At 38.8% G+C, this 14054-nt stretch overlaps 2 protein-coding genes across 2 annotated transcripts; both read left to right on the plus strand.

The window, feature by feature from the left end:
• The first annotated feature begins 1040 nt into the window (after window positions 1-1040).
• Window positions 1041-2186, plus strand: BDKRB2 (bradykinin receptor B2). The gene has a single exon (XM_010161386.1). The coding sequence runs from the start codon at window positions 1041-1043 to the stop codon at window positions 2184-2186; it is 1146 nt and encodes a 381-aa protein (XP_010159688.1).
• A 9199-nt stretch (window positions 2187-11385) lies between these two features.
• Window positions 11386-12471, plus strand: BDKRB1 (bradykinin receptor B1). The gene has a single exon (XM_010161387.1). It carries the CDS (start codon window positions 11386-11388, stop codon window positions 12469-12471), a length of 1086 nt encoding a protein of 361 aa, XP_010159689.1.
• Window positions 12472-14054: the final 1583 nt, after the last annotated feature.

Raw genomic sequence — 14054 nt, forward strand, 5'->3', positions numbered from 1 at the left:
TGAATGAGAACTCCATCCTTTCAGGATTTATAAATGTGGCCCCTTTTTACTGCCAAGTTGCCAGCTGAATCAGACAAATGTCTTAATTAAAAATAATCTGAAAAGCTTCCAAACAAACCATAATATAAATAGTGGTATTTTAAAGACCTGGAAAAGGACAAACAGCATTTCTGTTACCCAGTCCAAAGAATTATATATACAGATATGGGAAGCCAGTCCTGTATTTGAATAATATCTCAGCATTCATTATCTCAGAGCACAACAAAAACCACTGCAGACCTATTAAAAGCAAGATGCCTTACAAAGATCCAACCATTTATCTCTTCTGTGACTTTCTTGCAGAAAGAGATTGTAACACAGAGAAACATATAAGTGATTCCCATGAGAAGGTGAAAAAAACTCGCTTCTTGCAAACACTGATCCTTGCTTCTGCAGCTTCCTCAGTGCAAACTAGAACTGCAGACTAAATATTTGCTGTGAAAGTCATAATATTTGGGAAAAAATATGGTGTATGTGGGAGGAAACACCACTGAATTCCACCCAATTGCTTTACAGGAGAGGGCATAAAACGTTGAGGGACACACCAGAGGACTAGTAACTTAACACCGAGTAAAACGAGACCCACAGGGTACATCCGTCTTTTAGGAGACAATGGCTATTAATACCTAAAGATAAAAAAAAGAAAGTAATCATCAAGTTCCTCAAAGAATCAAAAAAGACTTGCTGCAGCTTGGTTCTACTGAAAAAAAAAAGACTGGTAAGTGTTCTCTTAGTCAAGCTGTTGGCTACAATGTCTGCTGTTGCTTTATCCCCTCTGTTTCACCCACATAAAATTGGTCCACACAGTCCCCAGCAATTTAGTCTGTGAAATGCTTTGCAGGACATCTACAAGAAAGCAACCCAGAGAATTGTAAGCCTTTTCAAAGCCACACTTTTTAGGACAGTAGGAAAAGCAGAGCCAGATTTTCTTATTGTGTCTTGTGCAGCAGTGATCTAGATGTAGCAATCTCATTCATCTTTTTCTTTTTCTCTGCACAGATATGATTTCCACCACAACTGAAAATGTTACCCAATTTTACAACATCATGGACACACAGGAGCTCACAGTCAGCCCAACAATTTTCCACAATAATTCAGGAGTGCATCAGCTGAATCAATATGAATGTATTAATTCAGATATATGGAACTGGCTACAGGATTTTCAGCCTGGATTCCTCTGGTTTATATTTATTCTGGGAGCAATAGAAAATTCCTTTGTCCTTATAGTCCTGTGTTTCCACAAGAGTCGCTGCACAGTGGCCGAGATCTACCTAGCAAACATGGCACTTGCTGACCTAATGTTAGTGTGTGCTTTACCTTTCTGGGCCATTAACATTTCTAATAAGTTTAACTGGCCCTTTGGCCTGTTCCTCTGTAAAGCTGTCAACATAATGAGTTACATGAACTTCTATTCTAGCATTTACTTCCTGACGCTAGTGAGCATTGACCGCTACCTGGCCTTGGTGAAAACCATGTCTCTTGGACGGATGCGGCGAACTGTCTGTGCCAAATGGAATAGCTTTGTAGTCTGGACGTGTGCATTGCTCATATGTTCGCCTACAATGGTGTTTCGAAATCTACAGTATTACAAAGAATACAACATCACAGCCTGTGGCCTGGTTTACCCAGCCAGGTACTGGGAGCCTGTGAACAACTGCTTGCTGAATATTGTGGGCTTCGTGATCCCACTCTGTGTAATTACTTATTGCACTACACAAATCATCAAAGCCTTACGAAGCAATGAGCTACGAAAACTGAAGTTAGTCCAGACAGAGAGGAGAGCCACCATGCTGGTCCTTGCCGTGCTCTTGCTGTTCATCATTTGCTGGCTTCCATTCCAGATCAGCACGTTCATTGACACAATCCGTTACCTAGCACCCACTTTCAAATGCTTGGAAGAAGTCAATGACATAATCACCCAGGTAGGTACGTACTGTGCCTTTAGCAACAGCTGTTTGAACCCAGTCCTGTATGTAATTGTCGGGAAGCACTTCCAGAAGAAGGCCATGGAATTCTGCAAGGACTTACTCCCAAAGGGATGCAGAAAATCACAGTCTGTGCAGATGGAAAACTCCATGGACACTTTAAGAACTTCCATTTCGAGTGAATACCCAAGGAAAAAGTCTGTTTTTCCATTACCACGATAGCACAATTTGTTCATTACAGGAAAAGAAGCATTCTAATGTATCACTCTCCACTAATATCCATCTGCTACTGGTCCACAGAATAAAGATGTAGTAGCATTCATCATCTGTGGGAAACCAATGGTTTGATCTTAATGGAAATTCCATAGAGAGACCTGCTGCTAATCTTAATGGATATTTTTAATAGTTGAATCCTATGTTGTAGCATACTCTATACTTTCATGGCTGAATAATAATTGATGTGTGTATCATTTGAAATGTTGGCATTTCTAAGGTGTACATACAGGTTTTTCAATAGAGTCCCAGCACAGAAGCTGTTGTCAGCATTGTGTAACTACCTATGGTACCCATAGAGTTTGTTAGACAAGATTTCTGATAGGAAAGCCTTGTATTTGAGTAAATTCTGGTAAATTAGTATCATAGGACTATTATTCAAATAGATTTTTAGATGTGGCCACCTTCTGGGCTTTCACTTTATCTGGTCAGTCATCCAAAACTATTTTGATTCTTTGATTGACAAGCTGTGACTTTTTGCAACTTCTCTGCCCCTGCTAGTTATAGGTTTACATCAGCTCTATGTATGGAAAGTAGTTGAAAAAAGGTAAAGTGGTAGCAGAGAGAAGGCTGCAGCCAGCTTCATGAAGTTAGCTGAGTTTTCTTTGTAGCAGGAGATTCTTCACACCTTCTCCGTTGGAGTAAAAGCATTCAATTACTTACTCCTTTTGATTACTATACCTACACTTCAGCTCAGAGACTTGTTTTTTAATAGTCAGAAAGTATAATTAATATTTTTAATGTTATTTAATGGAAACATAAAAGCTCAGCACAATTGGTATAATCTCACAAGTAGAAGAAACTGAAAATATGAAGGAGAGCATCACCTGACTGCCTTAGAAATTTAACTGAAGCTAGTAAGAGTCTTGAAAGAGTCTCCTAAGAATATTCAAGAATAGCCTTTTCAGGCTCTAATAATACCTACATTTTACTTGTGGAGTTACTTTAAGTAATTTTAATACCAGATAGCTTTTCCCCAATTGGACTAGATTTATGATTGAAATTGAGTTTACAGAGAAAACAAACTCATAGCATATTAAATTGTCAGTATGTGCTTTTATTTCTAGGAACCTTGATCAAAAACTGAATAGGAGATGATCTAAAATCATCTGAAACTAACACAGCCTTTGTTCCTTTCAAAGCACTTAAGATTATAGCCTTAAAACCACCAAGGGAAATGGAGTTCGGTGGCATAAGCAAATTCAGTTTGCTACCGCATGGTCTTTATTTATCAGAGCTTGAATAGAACAATTAAGTTCCATTTAAGATGGGAAATTTGTACTAAACCTTCAAATAATTAAACCCAAAATGCTCTAGAAGTGTGTGGATGTGCTATAAAAATGATGTGATTGAAATCACTGTAGATCATTTATACACAAATTCCATAGGTTTTCTTTAATAATCCAGTATAATCTTATGTCGTAAATACTTCTATTGTTCATTGTTTAAACTGCCAAGACACCTTCGATGAAACACTGCAAAGCTTTCTGTTATCTCCAGTGTTATCAATACTGTCTTGTTGATGAGCATGCTGTTCACACAACCACTAAATAAAAGAAACTCCATACAGAGAATATTGAGGCATTGGAAGAGATTCTTGAGTATTTGGTACTGAGAAGTAAAATATTAAAATGTTATTATATTAATATGACATTAATTTAAATCATGTAAATATATAGGCACATTATTTTGCTACGCAGTAGTCATGTAGAACAGAAAATAAAGTACTTCAAGAAATGAGATTTGCTGGTGTTTTCTTCTGAGGCTCGTACCCTGTTACTCAGAAACGACTTGTCAGAAGTGCAACTGTTGCAGGTACTTTCTTTAACTTCCCATTGTACCAAAGGAAAATGAGATTAAACCACAGAATTTTAGCTGCTTTCAAAGCTCTCTTTTCTGGGCCCATTTCTGAGCAGTGCTGACCACCCTCAGTCCCTTTGGAAGTTAAAATCTGAATTAAGGGAGCTAAAGATGCTGAAATCTTTTCAGTGGCTTTTCTCTGTCCACTGGTAGCTCAAGGTCCCATTAAACAGCAGATATTACTTTCCTCTATGAGAACCTGGGGCACCCAAGAGCCTTTAGGTGCTGTTTGCAGGATGGACCCTCTGCCTAAAGCCTTTACTCTCCGCTCAAAGCACAGACACCAGCAGCAGTGGAAAGCCCCTGCATGCTGCAGAATGCGCAGCCTCGGCTCGCAGGCTGTGTAACCCACGCTCTCGCTCGCCTTCCAGCGCGATCACACGTTGTGCAGCACTGGCATGTACCGCTTACACAGGCACCAAAAAACCACCAGGAACTAAAGTGGAATGTCCAACGCTTTACCTACAGGCAGTTTACAGTCACACTCAGCCTTGTCTCTGCCTTGTTCTCACAGAAACAGGAAAATTATGAGAAGGGTTCTTGGTAAAACAGGAACAGGCTTTGCCCTGAGGATCTCAGAGCTGCAGATGTCACACTGTAATCACATCACCTTTTTATTCCTCTTTATCCTGTCCCACTTCTTCCCTTTTCCCTGAGGCTGCCACATCTTTTACTGACACTTGGCCACGCAAACGGCTGATTCAGTCCAATGGGGGCGGCTAGGGACCATTGCCAGAGCAACAGCAGGATATCAACCGTCCATTGGTATTTCTGGCCTGCAGCAGGTACGGGCAGGAATAATTCCCATCTTTTCACTGTCTGGTTTTTCAGGTTGATTATAGGCTTCACTTGAAATGCAAAATTAACGATCTTAAAAGCTGTTAGCACCAACAGCTGGTGCTTGTTGAGGACAGGACAAGGTTGCTCCTCTTCAGGCAGGGTTTCTGTGAAGTCAGGAACTTGGTTCAGGGTTCCCCAACCCCCAGGTAGTTTTTTAGCCTTTGGATCACCTTTCCCTCTCTTCCATCAGCCCACTGTGGGGTTCCAAACCATACCGGCTCCTTCCATGTTTTGCTACTTCAGCCTCCATAAACAGTTAGTAAGGCTTGATTATTATTGCACTGTGGTACTACTAGGATTGTTTACTAGGAACTGTAAGTCACTGCACCAGAGTTTAAGCCTTCCTTAGCAACCACTGTCTACAGCTTATGTAAAGAAATCCAAACAAGATGAACAAGGAGGTTTACGTCACAAAGGTTGTATCAAAAAACTTTTCTCCTGTTCCAGAACAGTTATAGCAGACAGCTATGTTGATTTTCAAACCATTTCCATAAATAAAATCAAACTGCTAAATCATATTGCCCCAAAAAGATAATGTGTTCAGATTATGAGAAGGCTCCAGTTATGTTAAGAGGAAGATTTTTGATGGCTGAATTGTTGGACCGAGAGATGGAACTCTGGAGACCTTTTGGATTTCTGCCATTCTTCTACCATGTAATGTGTGCAATAATTAAGCAAACAGTCTTACTTCTGCCTTCATCAACATATTTGTTTAATCTTTCTGATTCAGAGAGGCTCAGCTAACATTTTAAAATCCTATACAGCTCTAGAGAATGAGTACTTTTTGCAGGAAAGTCAACAGAGACAGGGTGTCCGAAGATCATATAAGCTTAAAACACAAACTAATGTGCTGTGAGTATCCCAGCTTGAAGGCACCAGTAGACAGATATGTTTTAATTATGTATACACAGCAAAAACCTTTTAACTATTGACTCTAATACAGATGTTTTTAAACTTAATCCTTCACATTCCTTTGATTTGTGGTCCATTAAATCTGTGTAAAATTTAAAATGCTACCAAAGCATTATATGCTCTCTACACATTGAAATGCTGCAAGTTGCAAAGAAATAATAAATTTAATTCCCTTTTTGTATAAAGTTACAGCTTCTTATGTGGACTTGTTCTAAGATGTTTAAGAGCGGAAGCTACAGCAGTGCCTATTCATTTCACCTTTTCTACCAAATGTATAGACTCCCAATTTTGAATATCTTACCACTTCTGAAATCATTTATAAAGATGGCAGTGCAAAACAACAGGAAAGAAGCAAATAGATTTACAAAGGGAGGTGGATTTCCAAACCAATATTTTGATCCCGTTATGATGAGTTTCGTAACACTATGTTATTTCTCATTTCAATTTTAGATGCAGCTGCAGTTTTTTCTACGAGTCTGTGAGTAAATGTGGATGTTGGCGGCTCCTAGAAATTCATGTCCAAGCAAGGAAAAATTCCAGATTTCTTGCTATTGCTCAAAAGTTCTTCTTTATGGAAAAAATAATTTAAACACAGAAATGCACTAGCATAAGCAAAGAGGAAGTTGTGGAAAGTCTGTGACGAAGATCTCCTCTTCTATTGCACTTACCTTAATGAGTCAGCGTGGGCTGTGTTGTTTAGAGACTGATCTCCTGTAGGTTATTAGGATCCCTTCGTAACATGCAATTCAAAAAATGTGTTTCAGGCCTTCACTGAAAGAAGGGTTTTCATCCAGCTATTTAAAAAAATCATTTTGACTGAAGTGAACCATATAGCTTCATTTGAGATGTATTTTTTATACTGGGGGTTGGTTTGTTTATTTATTTATCTATTTGAAAAGTAAATGTTTAAATAGGATGCTGTTTAAACAAAAGGAGAATTTATACATTTTATATCTTCAAATTAAATGTTGGTTTCTTTAGATTTTCGTTCAGTGTGATGGTGTTAACCAGAACAATTGGTTATATTTGTCATTTTTACCACTGTTTGCATAACTCTAACTTAGTATCTTTTTAATGAATAAAAAGTTGGAATTAAAGTATGTAGCATGATGTAGGGAGGTTTATAGTGACATACTACCATGCAGCCTCGCCTGGCTTTTCATTTTAATTTACCTATCAAGCGAGAATGGACATATTTGAATGAGAAGTCAGACTGACAGAGCATGTGTTGGTAGGTGGAAGAAGAATGTTTTCATAGAATTAAATAACATTCCAGTCCCTTGATAATTTCTCTCTTTTTTTTTTTTTTTTAATAAATTGAAAAACCCTACTGTTTGCACAGTCACAGAACCACAGAATGGGTTGGGTTGGAAGGGACCTTAAAGCCCATCTAGTTCCAACCCCTCTGCCATGGGCAGGGACACCTTCCACTAGACCAGGTTGCTCAAAGCCTCGTCCAGCCTGGCCTTGGACAATTCCAGGGATGGGGCATCCACAGCTTCTCTGGGCAACCTGTTCCAGTGCCTCACCACCCTCTCTGGGAAGAAATTCTTCCTAATATCAAATCTAAATCTCCCCACTTTCAATTTAAACCCATTACCACTTGTCCTGTCAGTACAGGCCCTTGTAAAAGGTCCCCCACCAGCTTCCTTGTAGTCACTTCAGGTACTGGAAGGTGCTATAAGGTCTCCCTGGAGCCTTCTCTTCTCCAGGCTAAACACCCCCCACTCTCTCAGCTTGTCTCCATAGGAATGGTTCTCCAGCCCTATGATCATCTTTGTGGCCTCCTCTGGACTCAGTCCAATAAATCCATGTCCTTCTTATGTTGGGGCCCCCAGAGATACACTTCAGAGAGATTTGTGTTTAAAATCAGAGAGGCATAGATTTTTTTTTTTTTAATATGTTTTAATCAAAGGAGGATCAGAATGAAAAAGATAAAACTAATTGGTAAACAACCAGTCTTAGGTTACAAGGTACCAGCAGGTAGTCACATTAAATGATTTTTTAATGGGTGCAAGCCTGAGAAAATGTAGCAGTCACCATACATTAGTATGATGAGAAGTAGTGTTCACACTGTCTCATGCCCTAGACATCTAGTGAGATACAAAGGACATTGCTTTTCAAAAATGGTGGGAAGGCTGACACTGGGTTTAGTAGGTCCAAGTTTCAGCAGCCCTTCCCATATACCTCTTCTCCTTCAACTCCACCTCATTGGCATGGTCCTTCCCCAGCCTGGCAGATGAAAGAGTTCCCACTCCAACAAAAACCTAGTTCAAAGTTTGTCCTTGTGTTCATTGGCACTGAGAGGGTAGTTCAGAGCTGTTGATGAAATTGTTATTGTTACGGAGATAGTTAATCATACAAAGGAACCTTTAAGTGCCAAGGACCTGTGCTTGAGAGCTTTATTTAGCGGTCACAGGAGGACAAGAGTCACAGCATATGGCTTATATGATTTCACAATGAGAATTAAATATTTCACATGCCTTTAAAATTACTACAGCTGACATTTCGAGAAGAAAAAAAAAAAAAAAAAAAAAAAATCCTGGGGCTTTCTTCCAAAATCTAACATCCCAGACATTGTACATGGCCAACAAGCCACTCAGACAGCACTCAGTCACTCCGTCGTGCATCAGGATGCATCTTTGAGTTCTCTCAGTAACATCGGCACTGCTACTACTTACCAACTCTTTCTAAAATTGAAACTTCATCTAAATTGCCAGGAAGGAAAAAGAGCAGGTATGTCTTTTTTTAATTTCTTATCTTTATTTAAATTATTTTACATATGGTTTATATTTTTAAAAAATCTTTTCTGCTCTCAGTTCTGATCTCTGTAGTGCCTTCCTTTTGCACCATGAGGCTAATTCCGAAGGTCAGGATTAGTTCTCTCTAGTTGTGTAAAAACATGATCCACTTTATGAAATTTCTTTATAGCTGAATATGCTTGGCTGATTGCAGTATTTTCTTTTCCAAAGTAATCTTTACTTTTAAGATTTTCTCAAAGCTCAAGTTGCATTTATTTAGTGTTTCCAGAATATGTTATACTAACTGGGTAATATGTATTAATAGTAATAATGGTAATTGATTCACTATATGTAGAAATTAATCAGAAATTAGTTCAAAGTAGGATAAATATGTCATTATTTGCATGAAAGATGACTGGAATGTGTTAAGTACATAAACTGAAAACCATTCATGTGCCTAATTGTCCATTAGCACTAAATACTTAAAAATACTTACAGAAGAAAATTGTCTTGGAAGAAGAAATGGAATTAAGCAGCTGAAAATTAATTGCATTTTCTGTCAGGAGATATCTGGAGCTCTAAGTTTATAAAAGGCTTGTTGCTTGTGGTAGTACTCAGATACTGGCTAGAAGACTCTGAAGGGATTTTCCCGATGGCAAAATCTACAGAAACTTCATGTGCCATTGTTAGTTGAAAAAGAAGTCAATATAGCTGCGGTTAAAATCTAAGTTGCAATGGAAACTAAATGTTCCTGAAGTTTTTGCTTTAGCCCATCATTAATTAATTCATAGCTCCAGCCCAGAGGTCACATCTGAAATGTAGAAAGGGACTGTCACTATCTTACTGATAGTGAGAAATCATCAGAAAATGGGCAAGCAAGGAAAATAAGCACTTCTTTTTCCTCTATATTTAGTAGAAGTAATAATTCTGTTTAACAAAGGAAATACTTAACTGTTATTTTTCTCCTACATTGTTTTTGACACATTATGCTTCAGATATTCTTCCATTACTCTCACACCTTAGCCAGCCTCCAGCTATAAAAAGGCTAGATTCTTGCTGTCTCACAGATAGCCTCTTTGATGCCAATCAGCCGTTTATTTGCTCTATATATCTTCTCTGCAGTTTTAGATCCTCTCCAATTATCTTAGTTTGCATGAGACTGTCAGTGAACTAGATAACATTCACACTGTTGTGAGGGAGGATAATCAAAGCCATAGAGCTGTTAATCACAGAATCATAGAATCGTTTGAGTTGAAAGGGACCTTAAAGATCAGGTAGTTCCAGCCCCTCTGCCATGGGCAGGGACACCTTCCACTAGAAGGTTAACTCGAGCTGTAGCCCAGTTCCCTGACAAGACTGCCAGCTTGACTGAGTTTATGAACTCAGATAAAATGTTGCTGCTCACTTAATTCTGAAATGATGAAAAATGTCCTGTGCATTAAATACCAAATTACCTGATGTGGAACGTCAGTACTTAACTAATTTCTAGAGGCATCACAGAGGTAAATACTGTAAGCTGCTCAGATACAAACATCACTAAGGCTGTACATATATGTCAGATGATAGATGAATGATGGACCTAAATGCTCTCTTCAGAAACTCCACCCTTATCTATCTCCTTGGAGTAAATATGCAGAAAGAGCAGAGTTAAATAGCTCTATCAGAAAGTTAATGTTCAGTTTGACCAATTGCAAAATATTTATAGTTTAAAAATTTCTTCTTTTTTATGACTGACGTGGTCCACTTGGATATGTAATACTGAAGTGTTAGATATCACCACAGGGTCAGTAAATGTCCTGCCTGCCATAATGATTCTGAGACTGAATGCCCATGAAAAACAAGATCCAGGCAGTATGGTAGATCATAGCAACACCAGAATAAAGTCACTGCAGGAGGCAGCTCTGGCAACCCAGTGGATTTTCATGGGAGGATAACATTTTACATCATTCCTGCACAATATTGCACTGAGTTACCAGAGAGAAACAGAAGTATTGCCAATGATATAAAAGCTTAAATGCTTTGGAGGTTGGGATTGCCCTTCTCCAGCTAAACTAAGAGAACAATGATGTGAATTTGGAGCTGCAGAGGCCTTCTCTCCAGGCAAGATTTTGAGCATAAGATTTTGGAGGGGTCAGTGTTTTATTATTACAGCAGCTGACATTTAAGGGCAATAAGCTGTCTATCTAATGGTATTTTTGAACCCAAAGTTCAGGACGGGAGGAGCTGAGAGGGAACAAAAGAATGCGAAGTTAAGGAAACGAGTGATGCACATAGAGAGTGAGTAGCATTCCCAGTTTTGGGGAAACAGGCCTCATCCAGCTCAAGTTATATATAGCATGGAAAATAAGAGTAAGAGTAAGGGCAGGGAAGGGTGCAAAGCTAGCTTTGTATCACCAGCGTGACTCCTGCTACTCGCTGGAGCTGGAATTTGGCTGTATCTGTTTCTCCCATCAGTCTGGAGGAGACATACAGAACCACTTACACTCAATTGACACTTTCCTTCCTCTGTGCCACTTCAAACAATGGCAGCAAAGAGGAAATTTCATAATATGCAGAGGAAGTTCAATCCTTGCCAATACTGGGAACACTTCTCACCATTGCTCATACAAAGCATGGATTGATCTAACTTATAATAAACAGTGAGCACTAATAAAGAATTTCCAACAGTTAAATGTTCGTTACACCACTGACGGGGGACAACTTTTAAAATTTTATGCTTCTTTTTTGCAGTCCTTTTCTCTCATTTCAAAGAGGTCTCCTGTGAGGTCTCCTGTTCACTTCAGAATTTGAAAAAAATGACTGAAACTCTTCCACTGAATGTTCCCTCCTCAAACCAGAGTGAAAACCAGAGCAACTCAACTATTTGCCCAGAACTGAATGACTGGTGGGAAGTGGTGTACTATATAGTACCCAAGTATTTCGACACCATCTGCGTTATTGGAATGCTTGGAAATGTATTTGTTGTCTTCACTTACTCCCTGCACAAGGCCCCTCTGAAGATAGCTGAAGTCTACCTTATGAACCTAGCTATCGCTGATCTGATCTTCCTCACATGCCTCCCTTTCTGGGCAGCCAACATCAGGAATCAATTTAACTGGCCGTTTGGCAGTTTCCTTTGCCGCAGCACCAGCGCATCCATCAACCTAAACATGTACACCAGCATCTACTTGCTGGTGGCAGTCAGCGCGGATCGTTATTTGACTTTTGTTCACACCTTGAACCACAGAGGGATACGGAGCAAAACTATGGCCAAAGGGATCTGCTTGCTCACCTGGTTCTTCGGCATCCTTCTCAGCGTCCCGACCTTTATGTTTCGGACTGTGAAACACTTTCCCCTGTGGAATATTTCGGCATGCACTTTAGACTTCCCCAGCCCATCGTGGGCAACAGCTGAACGGGTGGTATTCAGCATCGTGGGGTTTGCGTTGCCATCTACAGCAATCATCTTCCTTAATTTTGCTACCATTCGCTCCCTACAAAAAAAAGCAAGAGAACGAAGAGCACTCACAACAAAGCCTTGCAACGAGCACAAAGGCACAAAGGCTACTAGGCTGATCTTCGCAGTGGTACTGATGTTTCTTTTGTGCTGGACTCCTTACCATTTTATTGTATTCCTTGATGTATTGCACCAGTCAGAAGTGATCCAAGGCTGCTTCTGGGAGGAGCTGCTCAACTTTGGTGAGCAGTTTGGTTGTACTCTGGCTACCACCAACAGTTGCATTAACCCTGTGATTTATGTCTTTGTTGGGAAGTACTTCAGGCAAAAGGCTTCAGAAGTTTTTTCACAATTTATTCCCTGTGGATTTCCTTTGAGCTGGGTATCCTTCAAAGAGAAGTCTTCATATTTCAGTGTGTTTCCAGTCAAGAGTAGTTTAACCTAATGTTTCTTGGTTCCATCTTCATTTTGATATTACGTCATATTTCACATGGCATTAAAAATGAAGATGAATTGCCCTGACCTGAATGCATTCACGGACTAAGGTAATTATTTATTTAAGTAAACCACTTGACTGCTTGTTTGTCCTCAGGTTTGCTTTACTTATTCTGTGTTATCCATCTGTGATACCAGAATTTTGCATCAAATTATCTAACCCGTCTTATCAATCATCAGTGACTTGAAAGAAAAAGTCTTTGACAAGGTATCAGAATTCTAGTTTTTTTACAGAAAGCCATAAGCTCGCTGAACATTTCACTGCATTGTCTCTGTGATGACAACTACTATACCACCAATAAAACGATACATAAAATTATAACTTGTATTACAGAGCAAATATGAGCTTAATCTTCAGCTGATAGCTGCATTTGAGCAATTACAGAATAGGTCCAGTTATTTTTAACAATATTTTAAATGGTTTGCACTTTCATGGTAGCATATGGAAAATTTGAATAAATTTTGTGCATTTCAAATATATTCAGTCTATAAATATTGTACAAGACAATGTACCACAAAGAAAGTGTACATATGCTGTAAAAAAAGCAGAGCGACCCAGTATCCTCAAAATCTGACTTTTTATTCAGTAAAATGTTACACAATTCCCCATCAAGCATGTAAAGATTCCTTTTTTTTATATATTAAAATGTCAGTGATGGTCATTGGAATATCTTTCATCTGAGGCAAATCCTTAGATATGTATTTATATTTTTTGAATCAAAATTAATAAACTGCGTAACATCCCACTTTAGACCACACCCTTGTTCTTTCTTCTATATTTTGTGTCTTGGCTCTTCCCCTGTTCCTTTAGGGAAGAGCAAATATATAGTTCTGTGATTAAAAATCTTTGCTGCTACCAGAATATAAACTCTGGTGGTGGTAGTAGTAGTAACAATAATGACATAACAATAATACACCAGACAGGAGGTAAGAAGAAGGAAACTTCTTTTCCATCACAGCCACAATTGCAGAATAGACTTAAGACAACTGAGATATCTGTTCCCATAACTATAAAAATATGTGTATGTACAGACATGGAAGAAGGCAAGGATATACTTAAGAGTGCAGCCTGTTCAGCCAGAAAAGCAGTAAGTGCAGAAAGGGGCATGCAAGCACATCATTTGTATAATAGTTTGTTTAATTAGTTATTATAAAATCTGTTCAGTCTTTTAGTCACTATAACAGTGCTACATTTTCAACAGTTCTTCTTAATGATGCTATTTTGCACATGGAATTAATCTCTTATGTAATTTTAGAAATCTGCCCGTTCAACTTCATTGCAATGATTAGTGCTCATTTTTAATGATCCCTCCAAACTTTCTGAATCGGAACAGTGGAAGTCTGTTGAAGAGTTAAAAGTCTGTCTTCCTGCAATAATGTTTTAAGACTTAAGGGTGGATTAAGGGATGACGGAGGAAGAAACACTCATAGCTTTATTAGTTTCACTCCTTCTGTGACAGGCTACTTTTAGGGTTAGACATAAGCAGTCACAACAGCATGTGAAGTCCGCTGAGTTATCCACAATCAAAAACT

Source organism: Eurypyga helias, unplaced genomic scaffold (assembly GCF_000690775.1).
Source record: "Eurypyga helias isolate BGI_N326 unplaced genomic scaffold, ASM69077v1 scaffold411, whole genome shotgun sequence".
In the NCBI taxonomy this organism is placed as follows: Eukaryota; Metazoa; Chordata; class Aves; order Eurypygiformes; family Eurypygidae; genus Eurypyga; species Eurypyga helias.

What these genes read in the sequence shown, in the direction of transcription:
- BDKRB2 (XM_010161386.1), top strand. Translation starts at nt 1,041, where the DNA reads ATGATTTCCACCACAACTGAAAATGTTACCCAATTTTACAACATCATG.
- BDKRB1 (XM_010161387.1), top strand. Translation starts at nt 11,386, where the DNA reads ATGACTGAAACTCTTCCACTGAATGTTCCCTCCTCAAACCAGAGTGAA.